This window comes from Cyprinus carpio, chromosome B3, assembly GCF_018340385.1.
Source record: "Cyprinus carpio isolate SPL01 chromosome B3, ASM1834038v1, whole genome shotgun sequence".
Classification (NCBI taxonomy): domain Eukaryota; kingdom Metazoa; phylum Chordata; class Actinopteri; order Cypriniformes; family Cyprinidae; genus Cyprinus; species Cyprinus carpio.
Window position 1 is genome coordinate 11,394,574 of NC_056599.1, and position 15,247 is coordinate 11,409,820.

The 15,247-nt window shown below is 36.2% G+C and overlaps 2 protein-coding genes and 1 pseudogene across 2 annotated transcripts in view; 1 reads left to right on the plus strand and 2 right to left on the minus strand.

Annotated features, from left to right (window-relative positions):
- Positions 1-506: 506 nt before the first annotated feature.
- Positions 507-5,389, minus strand: pglyrp6 (peptidoglycan recognition protein 6). The gene is made up of 5 exons (XM_042719670.1): positions 5,244-5,389; positions 3,414-4,223; positions 1,134-1,335; positions 759-1,053; positions 507-633 (listed from the first exon to the last, which is right to left on the minus strand). The coding sequence occupies exons 1-5, from the start codon at positions 5,296-5,298 to the stop codon at positions 619-621; spliced, it is 1,377 nt and encodes a 458-aa protein (XP_042575604.1). The 5' UTR covers positions 5,299-5,389; the 3' UTR covers positions 507-618.
- Positions 5,390-8,565: 3,176 nt separating this feature from the next.
- LOC109112423 (hsp70-binding protein 1-like) overlaps positions 8,566-15,247 on the minus strand; it is a 65,524-nt gene continuing 58,842 nt past the window's right edge. Inside the window, exon 5 of the mRNA XM_042719674.1 lies at positions 8,566-8,679. Coding sequence (XP_042575608.1) covers positions 8,660-8,679 — 20 coding nt within the window. The 3' untranslated portion in view covers positions 8,566-8,659. The remainder of the gene's footprint in view (positions 8,680-15,247) is intronic.
- Positions 14,543-15,247, plus strand: part of LOC109112019 — a 45,695-nt pseudogene continuing 44,990 nt past the window's right edge.

The following is a 15,247-nucleotide window of genomic DNA, read 5'->3' on the forward strand; positions in this document are numbered from 1 at the left end:
GAGGAGCTTCTTTACTTTTAATTGTACATGTATGTTTGAATAAATTTGGCATGAAGACAGGTGATTATGAAAACTACCTTGTATGCAAATAAATTGTATACAGACATTTCAGTTTTTGAGTGTAATATTTATATCTGGAAATAAAAGTTAAATATAATTTCTGCTGTTAATTTTAACCTGTAATATTATAGTAATATAATATAATAACCTGTAATATTATAATATTGTAGTTCCCTGTATAATAATCAGCTATTGTTTTTTTTTTTTTCTTTAAGAAAATCAAACTATCGCTACTGGCAGATATCATTCTGAATTAATCAGCTATTGGTGCATCTCTAGTAAATTAGGGTGGTGACGTGTCTGATCACAATAATGTACTTGGACAAGGGACTTTACTTTTGAACAGTTAAAGGCAAATTAGATTTTGCCATTTGGCCTTGATTAATGACTACTTGACTAGATTAATTTGTATTGTAATGTATCATTACAAATAATAATAATAGATATGATTTTCAAAAGTAATTTATTATGCATTTATTATGACCGATACATGTAATACATGTACTGATTTCCAGAGACACAATTAGGTGATTGCATTCATTGTTGATGCCACAATCCTCAAGGCAAATAACTCTGTAGAGCAAAGCAGAGAAACACACAGACACAGTTAAGGTCTGAACTGTTATTGCAATACATTCTGCAAAGTCAGAACCAGGTAAGTATAGTAAATCCCACAAATCATTTGTATATCTTTTTACCTGGTAATGCTCCCATGTCTGGATTTCACGGTAAAAGGAGTTTCCTGGGCAATCAGTGGAAGTAGCTTGTCTGTGTCCGTATAAGGAGTATGATGAAGACAATCCACCACTGTTCACAGCACAGCTTGTGAAGTCATACCTCACCATGTCCATCGCACTCTTGATGGGGAGGGTGGAGGTATAATCTCCAATAAAGCTGACACCATAGCCTTTGGAGTTGTACCCGTAAGTGTGGGCACCGACCCAATTCCAGCCTCGGCCTTCATACAGGTTTCCATCAGAACCTGCAACAAAACTATAGAGGGACGAATAATGACAATTATAAGAAATTGACTGCCTAATGGGCTTTATGGTCCAAATTGGGGCTTTCCTAACCTGTATCCAATGTCAGACCATCCATTGGTTTGCTGGTGGTAGCGCTGCATGGAGCGCATGTCACTGTCACATTGATCAAAGGTGGTGCAAGGCTTGGAGGGTTGATATGTGTGGTGGATGAAAAGGTACGGCATAGGGAGAGACAGATAGGAGGGAGAACCAATGAAAGCTGCAGCTCCCCATTGAGACCTTGAAATGACTACTGACAGATTGCAAATTTGTCATAAATAAAGTGGGCTACTTGGTAGTGCTTAAATTCAATTTGTCATAAAAAGTTTGTCGTATAGGTCGTTTGTCCAAATCCCTGAAATACGACCCATCAGTGGGCTGTGATTGCGTTTTGTGTAGCTCAGTTGGTAGTGCTTGATATGCAATCATGCTATCATGGGTTCGATCCCAGGAGAATGGACGTGCACGTAAAATGTATATGCTCAATAAATCATACATGATAACAGTTTAAATGGGGTTAGGTGTGGTCAAAATAAAATATGTACGAATTACTGTGAGATCGATGTAAAAAGTACAGCAAAAAACGTCATTTCAAAGGCCCGCTAGTATGTAATTTTGAAATGGGTACTGAAGTCCAAATTCAATATATTGGAGAGAGCTGTTTCTCCATTCGCCTCCTTCTCAGACTCATCTGGGTTGCCAGATTGAGGAGAGAGCTGTTTCTCCATTCGCCTCCTTCTCAGACTCATCTGGGTTGCCAGATTGAGGACACGCAACAGGAACAAGCGCAACTGACAATGGAAGGTGATTAAATAACAATCCTCTGATTAATTAACTCATTAGTTCCTTGCTTGCTCTTGTGTATATATACACTCCTTGTGTTGATGAGTTCCATTTTCCTGTCTACATCTATGTTAAGCCTGGCTCACACTGTGCGATTTTGGCCATGATTTGGTCGTCTGAGACAAATTTTGAAAATCCTAAAAGATTCCTATAATCCTAGACTAAAATCTGTAGTCTTTGATCACTGGTTTGACACGTTCACCGACAGCCGATTAATGACCGTTGCAATCAAATTTTACCTCAGACGAAATTCTGGCAGTGTCAGAAGATTTGGCACACAGTCCTGCAGTGTGACTTCTCCTACGATGAACATCAAACTTTATTCGTTTTTCAAGACAAGCCATGATCAGAATTAATGCTAGAGATTTCTTCTAACCGCATTAACTCCGGTGCTCCCATCCTCTGGAATTCATATGATACGTTGCCTTTGCTATGATAAATACCAGTTTCACCACTGTTTTCATGTGGGTGTGTAGTGCTGCTTGCACTATTCTATTCAGCTCATCCTCAGTCAGCTCAATCTGGGGGCTCTGATTCGCTTTGGGCCTTCCAGTCTCCAGCTCTGCCTTGGCATGAGGTCCCCTTTCTCCGCCTTCATCCACTGAGTCCCTGACTCCACCTTGACCTTCCACCCTTCAGCTCCACAATGGCTTCATGTGCCCTTGTCTCCACCATGGCACGAGGTTCCCCCATCCCTCTGGGTCTGCCTGTGGTCAAGTGTGGTCGTCTGGGTCCCCGCCTTAGACCCTTGAGCCACCAGCTCCACCATGGCCCTCCAGGCCTGCAGTGTGGCCCTGGCTCCATGTCTCCTCAGCCTCTGGTCAATGTGCAGATCGATGCAGATGCTTTTAGGACAGGTAGAATCTGCAATCTCTGATCAAATGCATTTGCTGTCTTTCATGGCTACAATATGCTGTGTTTTCCGACAGCTGGCAACCCAGGGTTTCGAAATACTACTGTGTAAATTAGCAGCTGGCAGAATCCCACAAACCAAAACAAAAACAACACATCCCAACACGGAATGTGCATTTCAAATTAGAATGGCTGCTCTATTTTTTTTATTTATTAAGAGAAACAAGTATGTGAACTTAGCATGTTTTTAAAAAATCTGCAACATATTATGCTAAGTTTATGCTTTAGTACAGCCAAAAAGATACATACAGCACCAATAAGTCTTAAAAAAAAAAACAAAAAAAAACAAAAAAAATAAAAAAAAAAATAATAGTTATATTATGTAAGAAAATGTATTTATTTAAATATATAATTAAAAGATTTACATACAGTAAATAAATCATTCTGTATGTTTACATTGGTCCTTAATAAATTGATTTACTTGGTAGTTTAAAATTATAAAACAGAGTCAGCTTAGAATTTCATGAAAAAGAATGAAAAAGTTATACTAAGGAAATGTATTAATATAAAAAAATATATATATATTTAAAATATTTTTATCAGTATAAAATGGTAAACATAAATATGTTTAATTACCAGCATACACATGGACAAACTGGTCAAAGCCTTCGTTTATAACATCATCCAGCCTCTTCCTCTCAGTCTCATTTAAGTTGGGTCGAACTGTTAGAGCCTGGACCATCTGGCTTTTCAGCAAAGAGAAGCTGACGAGCTTTTTGAAGTTCATCCTTCGTTTCTGACTGATCAGACGGGGCGATGCGTCCAACCCTGCGGCATCAGGCTGGTGGCTGTAGTAACTCTTCAGCAGGTCACTCAGTGATCGCTCACGATGGTTAGACGTGGAAACTTCTGACCCGAGAATGAACCCGTCTATACCTCCAATTATTAGAGCGTCTGTGGCCAAGGAGGGCAAATCAGAGAGAGTGTAGACCTTTGGGGATGAAATGCTATCCCAGAACCCTTTAGTGCCAAAAGAAAGAGTGGTTTGTTCATTGTGGACGTGATGTAGAAATGAGGCGACCAGGTTGTGGGTCAAGCTTAAAGGGTAAAGGCCTTGGACGGTGGACTGCAGCCCAGCCTCAAGTCCGAGGAGCATTGGGGCCAACGCCACATTTGAACCATCTAACGTGAGAACCACACCTTTTTCCTTACCCAACTCTGACAGGCTGTGATTAATGACCTCGTTTACATAGGAAGTGACTGATGGATCTGACACAAGGTCATGTGCATCACTGAGGTCACCGAGGTATTGCTTGATGAGGTTGGTTTCAAACCCAGCAGCCTTACGTAGACCTTTCACCACATCGAGCATCTGAAGATCTGGATTCACAGCTTCAATGCTCTCCACAGCTCTGATGAAGTCCTTCATGTGCTTTGTGGTGGTGGCTGATGGAAAACCAGAGGAAAAAACACAGAAAACAACAAAATTTTAATAGTAACCATTCTTCCTTAACTACAGCTATTTAAAGCAGTAATATCACAAGGACTCAACTATCAAGAGTTTATTGTTGTACTGTGACTTTCAGACCCCAAAAAACACTCCCCAATCCAAAGAATAAAGCTTACGATGCTCTTGGGAAATGCAGCCCAGGACAATACTAAAATGCAATGTCCAAAAATTCACATTGAGGCGGTTTCACTTCAAATATTACTTTCAAAACACAGAATCATAGTTTTAACTGATTATGCAATAGTGAAAAAGCAGATATTTGTCCAGGTGTTTTTATGCCTCTGAATCCTGGAACTCACTACCATGTTTTGTTTTTGTGGTTTAGATCAGAACTTGGACAGAGGCTTGTATCAGAACACTTTCACATTTATTTTAAAATGTACAAAATATTTGATATTGATGTGAAGTTCTACATAATGGCTTTGGTTTTTCAGGTTTAAAGAGGAAAAGTAAACAAGTTGACCCTAAACAGCACGTCATTTACAATAACAAACTAACATATTATACAAAATGTACATATTTATAATATAACACAAGAGTGTTTGTGTACACTTCATGGCATACGAGTATGCAAGTGCACACATAGCCAAACCTGAATTTCTCTTTTTCATTTACTGAAACCAACCAATAAAATTAAATACTATAAAAATACACAAAAATGAACAATGAAAAATACATTACTGAATTGAATATATTATACATATACACAAACATAAACTTTCTGTATTGACACATTTGATGTCAATGGATGTAAAATGTCATTGATTCTTATTTATTTTTTATTGATGTCAAACCTGGGATTACGTACAGCAATGTTCCGGGTGTTTGTTCACTACTCACTGATGTGTGTGTGCACTTGGATAGGTAAAATGTAGGAAATATATCTAGTGCTTTTACACATAAATAAACCAGTTATTATTCAGCATAGTGACTAAAACATTGAATATATGACTTACCTTCAGCAGCAAACACCACAAGCAAAGAAAGAAGCAGACGCAAATGCCAATCCATGATGACCGAACTCGAGAGCACTGAAGAGTATCTGTTCACTCAATCCGGTTATGCATATATCCTGCACCTCACCCACCTTATAAATACATGTTAACGCTTATGTAAACACAATATCTAGCTTTGAGAAAGTGACAGATGCTTTCAGTCTGTTTACAGCTGAACAAACCGAAACCCAAGTACTTATTTTCAAAACAAAGCCAGAAAAGACATATGTCAAAAAAAAAAAGAGTTAACTTCTTAATGGAAATCATCAAAAAAGTTTATTGTATTGTCAAAAGGTTTTAAAGGACCATTTACTTCAAAGAGACTGAAAAATTGAAAAATTCTATAACACCTGTTTTAAAGCTTTCCTTTTTATGTAATCTTAGAAACAAATGTTTTCTTATTCCTAGTAACCTTTTTAGATATGTTTAATAATTCTAGCAAATAATAAAATAAGCTATTCTTGTGAATAAGTGGAAACTGTGTTGATAGATGAAGCTTCTATTTACTTTGTGATATGTTTTATCAAAAGGTAAACAACCTAACCAGTTCACCAAACAGAAGAAAATAGTGAGGATTTTCATGTTTGGAAAAAGTTTAAATCTTATTTGTTAGAAGTGAATTCAGGTAAATTGGGGAAGCAACTGAAATGACTTGGAAAAAATGTCCAAAATACCCTGAATAAATCAAAAATAATTGTTTTTGATCATTTTAATCTGTTCTGAGTTATCATAGGATCAAAAGTATGTAGATTTTATATTACGTTATTATAATCAGCTACATGTTAAACATATTGCAATTGATTCTTCAAAACATAGGCCTACAGACCAACCAGGGCTGCGTTTCCCAAAAGCATCGTAAGCTTAAGTACATTGTAGACCCATTGAAACCAATGGAGCTATAATCAACTTAGGCTTACGATGCTTTTGAAGAAACGCAGCCCAGGACAATACTAAAACACAATGTCCAAAAATTCACATTAGCACAGAAGCACAGAATCATAGTTTTAACTGATTATGCAACAGTGAAAAGGCAGATATTTGTGCAGGTGTTTTTATGCTTCTGAATCCTGGAACTCACTTCCATGTGTTGTTTTTGTTGTTTAGATCAGAATTAAACTTGGACAGAGGCTTGTATCACATTTATTTTAAAATTTACAAAATATTTGATATTGATGTGAAGTTCTACATAATGGCTTTGGTTGTTCAGGTGTAAAGAGGTACAGTAAACAAGCTGACCCTACACAGCACGTCATTTACAATAACAAACTAACATATTATACAAAATGTACATATTCATAATATAACTCAAGAGTGTTTGTGTACACTTCATGGTATACGAGTATGCAAGAGCACACATAGCCAAACTGAACTCTGAATATTCAGAGTTAAACGTCTCTTTTTAAAAGTATATCTCTTCATAAATTCTATTTCTAATTTTTATTTCTCTCTTGAACAGAGAGGGAATTCAAACTCAAAACTTTATTTCAGTTTTAGCAATTACACAACTTTACTTATTTGTTTATACTTATTATTTTACTTATGTCAGTTAGTAGTCAAGGAAATATTTATATTTTATTTCAATTAACAATACAAATTTTTTTAATAGTTTTAGTTTACGATACCAAACTCTGACTGGTTAATGAACAGTGGGGAATCTATTTTTATTTGCTATTAATGTGGTAGAATTGTATGATGTTAATGTTAATTAACATTCAGTCACTGTGTAAGATTTTAGAAAGGCTGCATTGGCTAGGGCAAGGGCAGCCTATATCATTGCATAATGCATCTATATTATTTTTCCCACCCATGTTGCCCATATCTACATGTGTGGCCTAGGTGATATAAGCTTAGAAGGAAAGTCACTTCAGAGGCAAAACAAGTTAGTTTTGATGATGGATTGTCTTTAGAAGAACCTACAAATCACAAAAAAATAAGGCCAGGAAAAAATAAATAGGACAAAGTACAGGAACGAGAAACAGATAAAACAATAGTTTACCAGGCTCTCCTCTTGCCCCCTTAGGTCCTGCACTCGCTGGTTGAGCAGTTCCTCCAAGCTAGGGTGACCAAACGTGGCATTTTCCCAGGACACGTCCTGGCCAGCATTTATACAAGCACATCTCAATAAATTAGAATGTCTTGGAAAAGTTCATTTATTTCAGTAATTCAATTCAATTCAATTCAAGTTTATTTGTATAGCGCTTTTTACGATACAAATCATTGCAAAGCAACTTTACAGAAAATTAAGTTTCTACAATATTTAGTAGTAGCTTATCAGTGATGACTGTCAGTTTATGTGCATACGGCAGAAATGTTGAGAAAAATCAATAAAAGACGTAAACAAACAGACGATTAACACTATTAACAGCAATTATGCAATCAAACTTATAGCAAAATGTGGTAGTTCTGTATGTTGTCTCAGGGTTAGCATCATCTGAGGTCCTCTGAGGGGTTGGCATCATCTCTTCTCAGGTGTTCTGGATCCAGACTGGAGCTTGTGTAAATCCTAGTTACCACGGGATGTAAATCCCGTGGCAAAACAGAGAAACAAATAGAGACATAATTAGCGTAGCTGCTGTTCCAGCCAAGTAAAATTAATTAGTTTAACCCAAGCTAAAGAATAATACTGCGCATTTGATCAGATAAAACTGCAGTCCAAAATCATGAGATGCGTTATTTGAATGCTTGGCCAAAGAGATGTGTTTTTAATCTAGATTTAAACAGAGGAAGTGTGTCTGAACCCCGAACATTATCAGGAAGGCTATTCCAGAGTTTGGGAGCTAAATGCGAAAAGGCTCTACCTCCTTTAGTGGACTTTGCTATCCTAGGTACTATCAAAAGTCCAGCGTTTTGTGACCTGCGTGGTAGAAGACTAGTTAGGTACGCAGGAGCTAAACCATTAAGGGACTTATAAGTAAGTAATAATATTTTGTAACTGATACGGAACTTAATAGGTAGCCAGTGCAGAGAATGTAGTATTGGGGTAATATGATCATATTTTCTTGACCTGGTAAGGACTCTAGCCGCTGCATTTTGGTCTACCTGTGGCTTGTTTATTGAGGATGCAGGACAACCACCTAGCAGTGCATTACAATAGTCCAGTCTAGAGGTCATGAATGCATGAACTAGCTTTTCTGCATCAGAAACATGTTACATGTTTCGTAGCTTGGCGATGTTTCTAAGATGGAAGAATGCTGTTTTTGTAACATGGGAAATATGATTTTCAACTCAAATTGTGAAACTCATGTATTAAATTCAGTGCACACAAACTGAAGTAGTTTAAGTCTTTGATTCTTTTAATTGTGATGATTTGGGCTCATATTTAACAATAACCCACCAATTCAACCAAATCTCAACAAATTAGAATACTTCATATAGAATCAGGTAGAATCAGCACTACCTTTGTGTTCAAACGCTACAGTATTTTGAAATAAGCTCAAATGTCAAAAATTATAAATCAAATCAAAAATCAAACATCCGCAAAAACAAAAGAGAACATTACCTAAACTCATTTAAAATCAGTTGTTTTCTTTTAATTAACAATTGCGTGGATTATTTTATATTTTACACAGGAGAACTTCTTGAAAAATACATTTATACTTACAGGACACTGCGTAGAGTGCTTTAACTCTAACAGTGCTGTTTGCGTCATGATCTGTGAGTTGCAGGAGCGTCAGCAGCGCCCCCTGGTTGAGCAGGTAGAACTGCACCTGCACCAGAATCAATGACCCTGGATTGTTTGACTTTGTACTGGTTTACTTCCTTATTCCTGTCATGTGATTGAGGAAGACCCATGAACATTTTAAAGACATACACATATTAAATAATTAAGAGGATTAAAATGGCTAAGACAACATGTAAAACCATTAAAACTCAAATATATAGATATAAAACCATCTTAATATATATTTAGCGGTAAAAACATGTCTTTGAGTGACAGTGTCACAATCTTACATTACTGCTTTTTCAGTTTCTTTTCAGTATTATTGTATCATGTAAGTTAAAGTTTAATGTTTTTATTTTGTTTTACTTCAATATTGTAATATAGTTCAATCTTTTACAACAACAATCTTAGTGCATCTATGTTATGTAGCCTCTGTGATGTTTACCTACTTTACAACCACATGAACATGTCATTTTTAAGCATGTTTATTCGTTATTCTTTAGTGTATTCTTTATTCATGACTTTATTTTGCTGCAACGCTCTGTAGGTTTTTCATATTTTGAACTGTTCATATTTTTTTAAATAAAAAATAGTGCCTTTTAAAATATTGTGGAGCTGATGTTTGTTAAAACATTCTCGCAGTGTCACAGTAAAAACAAAAGAACCATGACATATGAGCCAATCAGGTTTTACATGTCAATTATTATACTGTAATCTACATAAATTCTTACAGTAAGTAATCACATAAAAATAATGGCAGCAAATTGAAAACAACTCCTGAATATGCATTTCTCGTATCCACAGCTAAAGAATTCACATGTGCTTACACTGTTGTTCTGACTGGTGTGTGAAAATGTTGCATACTAGTGTTCACTTGGTGAGAATTGCCAGTGGTCATGTTGTGATGGTTTTAAACTGCTACTGAACAGGAACACATGGTGTGAAAAGATGAATGTGTGTTTAGAACTGAGAAACTCAAGAATAGTGTTAATAGTTCTGAGAAATCCTTTAGAAAATGCACTCTAAAAAACACTGGGTTAAAAACAACCCAATTTGGGTTGTTATTAACCCAAGGGCTGGGTAAATACAGGACAGAACCCATCTTGGGTTAATTTTACCCAGCAAATTAGGTTGTTTATTTAACCCAGCAAAGGGGTTGATTTAACCCAGATAAAGTTTATTAATTTTTACTATATTACTATCTTATTTTTTAATTCATACATTAAATAATGTTTACAGATTAACTTAAATCCTCTAAACTTTTCTAAAATAATCCACACAACCTGGGCCGCATTAATGCACGGGCTTACCTGGGCTTAAGCCCAGGGCCCCGGGCTGGGGGAGGGCCCCGATGATGCCGGAAAATATTGTAATCGGATTTTATAATTCGTTGGCTGTCCCTTTAAAATTACGCTTTATCGCTTTGCTTTGAATGCACGTGCGTGCGTTGCAAGTCCTGGCTCGAGAAGTGTCAGTCAAACCCTCTCACTCAATGAACCTGAAATCATCAGTCACAGTGGGCATTATTTAATTTTCTGAAATCCATTTAAAATTCATCATTGTCTGAAAGCATTCAGTTATTGGCCTGTATCGAACTCACGTGACATACTTACGTTGAATTCTTTATAAGTTAATTGCCGCCTATTCTAATGATGACAATAACTACATCTAATAGCTAATCTAATGTGACAGCAATGTCTCGTAAATATGACAGTGGTTCGCAAAAAAGAAAAACAGCACAAAAACGTCAGAACAGTTTGTTAAAAAAAAATTCCGAAACTAACATCATATTTTACGCAGGCCTAGGGAAAGATGAAGATTCTGCATACATGTAATTAAATAGGCCTTATCATACTAACATAATGATTTAAATAAAGCACTCTTGTTACTATTAAAGTTGCGTATGCCTTCAGAAGCAAACACTTAATTGCGCTTGATGTTCGTATCACTTCTTTAAAGCAAGATATTTGGGCACATTCCGTTTTTTACTAAAAAAAATGCATGAATGAGAAAATAGTGTAGGACGTGCTTGATGTTAATTTTTAATCGCAGTAATAAGTCATGAAAAAAGATCTCTGTACTCGTGTTGACTGACACACCCTAAGCGCGTGTGCAGAAAACCCTCACAGACACCATGCAATACTGAATTAAATTGAGAATGATTCCATGACAAATGCATTTTTAACAATTACTTGTTGCCAACTGGTGGGGTAACGTGTAATAGATACAAACGGCCTAACAGTAAAAGGGGTGGAACCATAACTTTTAACGATTAATTATGCAGTTCCAATGGATGAAGGCAGGGCTCAACTCCGGTCGGGCCAGTGGCCCCACAACAAAAAATTAATAAAAGTAAAAGACAAGAAAATGGCCCTATAAAATAAGCATAGATATCGTTTTCATTGTCTTTGTTACATTTAACCTCAATAATAGGTTAATGACAGCAAGCTACTAGATTAATTATTTTAAATATTGTAAGTAATAAAATAGTTAAAAATAATCAAATTACGAGTAATAGCATAAATAAATACAACAGAACAAACATATAAATGAAATAAATGGTGCTTTTCAAGTTTTTCATGTAGGTTTAAACAGGAGATTTTGAGGTACAGACATTGTAATCTAATGTATAACTATAGAATAGATTAAACTTTATTAAACATTTATCAGTCAAGAGCAGTTACAGATGCATAAAAATGTTTTTAATGTTGAAAATATAAAACGTTAAATACTGTGGAATTATTAAAAAAAATGAAGACACTTTAATCTGAAATTAAATCCGCCAGTAGGTGGCAGCGAATCACTGTTAATGAGCAAATCATTGAGATTCAACCGAGCGGCAACCTCGCGCTCTCTCTCGTGAAGCCAATAAGGAAGTGACCTAAAACTGCAATTCATCGACTGGCCGCTTGAGGCTGGCTGCAAAAGGGAGTCAGTCCCATAGACTCCCCATGTTAAAATGCCCAACTTTACAGCAGAAAAAAAAAACGTTTACAGCCTGGTTCAAAAAATGATTTTGGTCTATATAGCTTATTTTGCCCTTCATGACAACTGTGAGGGGGGTGAATTTTTTTTATAACTCATCCGTTTAAATTATATTAAGCCTTAAAGTTCTGCATAATTAAGGGCGTGGCCACTTGAGTGACAGGTGGTTGCCGCTGCTGACAATGCCGTCGCGCTAGGTGGGCGTGGCTTCAGGAACCAGCTCCCGCCTTTTTGCCTATTTCGATTATCCGGGGAGAGTTGCGCGTGACGCGCTGCCAAGATGGCGACGGCCCGCTCTGCACACTTTGAGCTTCAAGTTCAAAAACCGCTATTGAGGAGTCAACCCCTGGAATCAAGTAAACTACGAACATACTCTTATACCTGTCTCTTCTTCAACCCGATTCATTTGATTCACTCAGGAAGTGTTGCAGAGACGCAAAACAATTCTGTGGACTTTGGAACCATTTTCGTTGGGGAAATACAGCGAAACAGATGATTTGGTGTCTAAAATGTAAGTCACTTCATATTAAGGTCTTGTTTATTAAACTGTACGCTGAATAAAATCATACATTTGTAATCATGCTAATATCTGGAGAAAAAACGGCACTCTTTGTGTAATATTGGTTAACATAGATATTAAATTATTAATTATATGAAATATATACAGGGGCATATTTGAATTCTGAGGCATTAAGACTAAATCACGTGCACAAAGTCTAACCTACTAGACTACGTCACGTAGTGCACAGAATGGGTGTGTTTTTGTTTGTTTTTTGTAAAGTAAGATGCATACTCGATAATATCAGATCGTTAAATCAACAATTACGATATCATAGACTACATATAACGCACACCCTACAGCACTGGCCCGATCAGGCAAGTGGACCGTTTCCGTCTACTGTCCCGAGCGTCATTCACACTAGCCTCGGGCAATCGGGCAGTCCTTATTGTCGAGCCCTGGTAGGGCCCCTCAAGAGGTAAAGCCCAGGGGCCCCTTATAGTCTTAATGCGGCCCTGCACACAACCACTGGTTTGCATGTTAACTTCCTTTATTTTCCTTTAATTATCATTTACAGCATTTTTTATATCGTTTTTAATAGGCTACACATATTGCCCATATTTAAACTCGTTTAACAAACAATAAAACTAAAAATTAAACGTTAAACAGAAGTAATTTACGTGTTATTAACCAGTCTCTGTTGTTCTGTTTCCACCGTAACTGCGCTGCGCCGTGCTGGTTCTCGTGCCCGAGCTGGAGTCGTGTTCGGCGGGGAGCTGCTCACGCCTGAGGCCGCCCCCCTGCGTTTCACTCATAGCCGAAATATACTTGCCTTTATAACCTGCCCAAAACAAACAGTAAACAGCTCTGAGGGAATATTTGTATTCTGTATCTTTATGAATAAAATCGTTTATTTTATGCAAAGCATCAGGCTTTTCAATCGCTCGAAAAGACCGCGACACTCGTTAAAGGTGATTCATACAAATCAAAATACAAGCCTGTATGTTGCTCTGCATAAAATTGAACGATATTCAGCACAGTAATGATTGTATAGATAAAATAAAATGTATACAAACCTGTATTTTACTGACGAATGCGTCAATTCAATGGCGCTAAGAACTGCTCTCTCCAGAAGAGAAGCAAATCCCCGCGATAAAAAAAACAAATAAATAAACTTTAACCATGTTGATCAACAGTAATATTGATGCTTCTCAAGCACCACTTATTAAAATTCTTATGTGTTTAGTTTTACTAACATTTCTTGAATATATCACTTTTCAAGTTTTTCAAGTCTTTGATACAGTGGACTGTTCTTTTCTTCTTCTTCTTCTTATCAGACATTTTCATTTGTTAGGTCTGCAGTTATGATTGTAAAAAAATCTGTGAAAAGTCATTAAAGGTGTTTGTAAATACACAATAAATAGTTCCTTCAAAAGACATCAAAAACTTAAGCAAGAAAGACAAGACATTGTTGTCATGTTATATTGTTCTTCTGTGTTTGGCATCGCTGTGCTTTTGTTGTTGTTCAGAGTCTTCAGTATCTCACACACTACAGTGCTTTTACAACCATGTGTAAACTGTTCAAATGACAATAAAAGACTCATGACCTTTTACACAATTGAACAGACGTCTGGGAGCTATAAGAATCAATAATTAAATTGTTAAGAATATGGATTCATTAAGAGGAACTGAAATCATAATCATTAAATGTGTTTTAATGCACACCCCGTCTTTGTGTATGAATATTAAACTGTGCTCATAGGTACAAATATATCAGTCAAACTAAACACTATCAGTATCAGAGTGTGATAGATATATAGATAGATATGAACTCATAGTTGTGGTTTGGTTTGTTCTCTGTCAGCTCCATCACACTAACCAGAGAAGGAGGAGCAGCAGTTGTTCACTTTATTTCCATATTAATACATAATTATAAATACAGCGATTACCACCATAACAATAAAGAGACATTAAAATATTGTTTCATTTTCCTTGTTCATTAAACACACCAGAATATAACTTTTCATAATAGCAAATAATTATTGTTCAATTTGATACTGAATGATTCTTGACAACATTTCTGTAGAAAATCTTTACATTTTGTGAAAACATTTTACAAGATTATCAAAAACATCAAAAGATTTTCTGTCACACATGAGGTACATTTGTATGTCTTGAATCTGTCCTGATGTTTCTGAAGATCTGACCGGAGGTTTCAGGAAGTCTTGAGTCTTTAACACAGTCTGTGTCTTTAACTGTCTGTCATCATTCAGTCAGTATGGAGCTCAGACAACTTCCTCTTGTGCTCTGTGAGTACTATTCTCTCTGTGTATTTCATGTATATTAATATGTTTATTATTATAAAAAGGATCAAGTTATTTAGTGTGTCTGGGTTTTTGTTGTTTTGTTTTTTTCTCGCTGCTCTCTGAGTTTCAAACCCAGCTCTAGTCCAGGATATACTGTAAGACTGAGAGATGATTTTGAGAGAGGAAGTGTGCAGTTAGTGCTGTTTGTGAAGAGAAATGCACTCACATTGTGTTGTAGATCAGTGTGTTTGTTCATTCATTCAGTTTTGTGCTTTGTTGAATCAGTTCTGTTGGTTTGTTTTACACTTATTGTCACTGTTGCTGTAATATTCACTAGTACACAGTTAGTAAGAGTTTGTCTTTGTTCTTATTCCCTGAACAGTTCTCTACTGTGACCAAATCTATAAAATACCAGTATTTTTTAATCTTTATAAAATTTTATAAAATAAACTCTTATTAAATACATTTAAATAAAATAAAATATAAACAGAAAACCAAAACAAAACCAACACTC

Bases quoted from the DNA above. Each gene is read 5' to 3' on its own strand.
- pglyrp6 (XM_042719670.1), bottom strand. From the start codon at position 5,298: ATGGATTGGCATTTGCGTCTGCTTCTTTCTTTGCTTGTGGTGTTTGCT. The intron at 4,224-5,243 runs GTAAGTCATATA...GTTTTCCATCAG, and splicing joins TGTGGTGTTTGCTGCTGAAG to CCACCACCACAAAGCACATG. The intron at 1,336-3,413 runs GTAATTAAACAT...GCAATCTGTCAG, and splicing joins GTTTGTCCATGTGTATGCTG to TAGTCATTTCAAGGTCTCAA.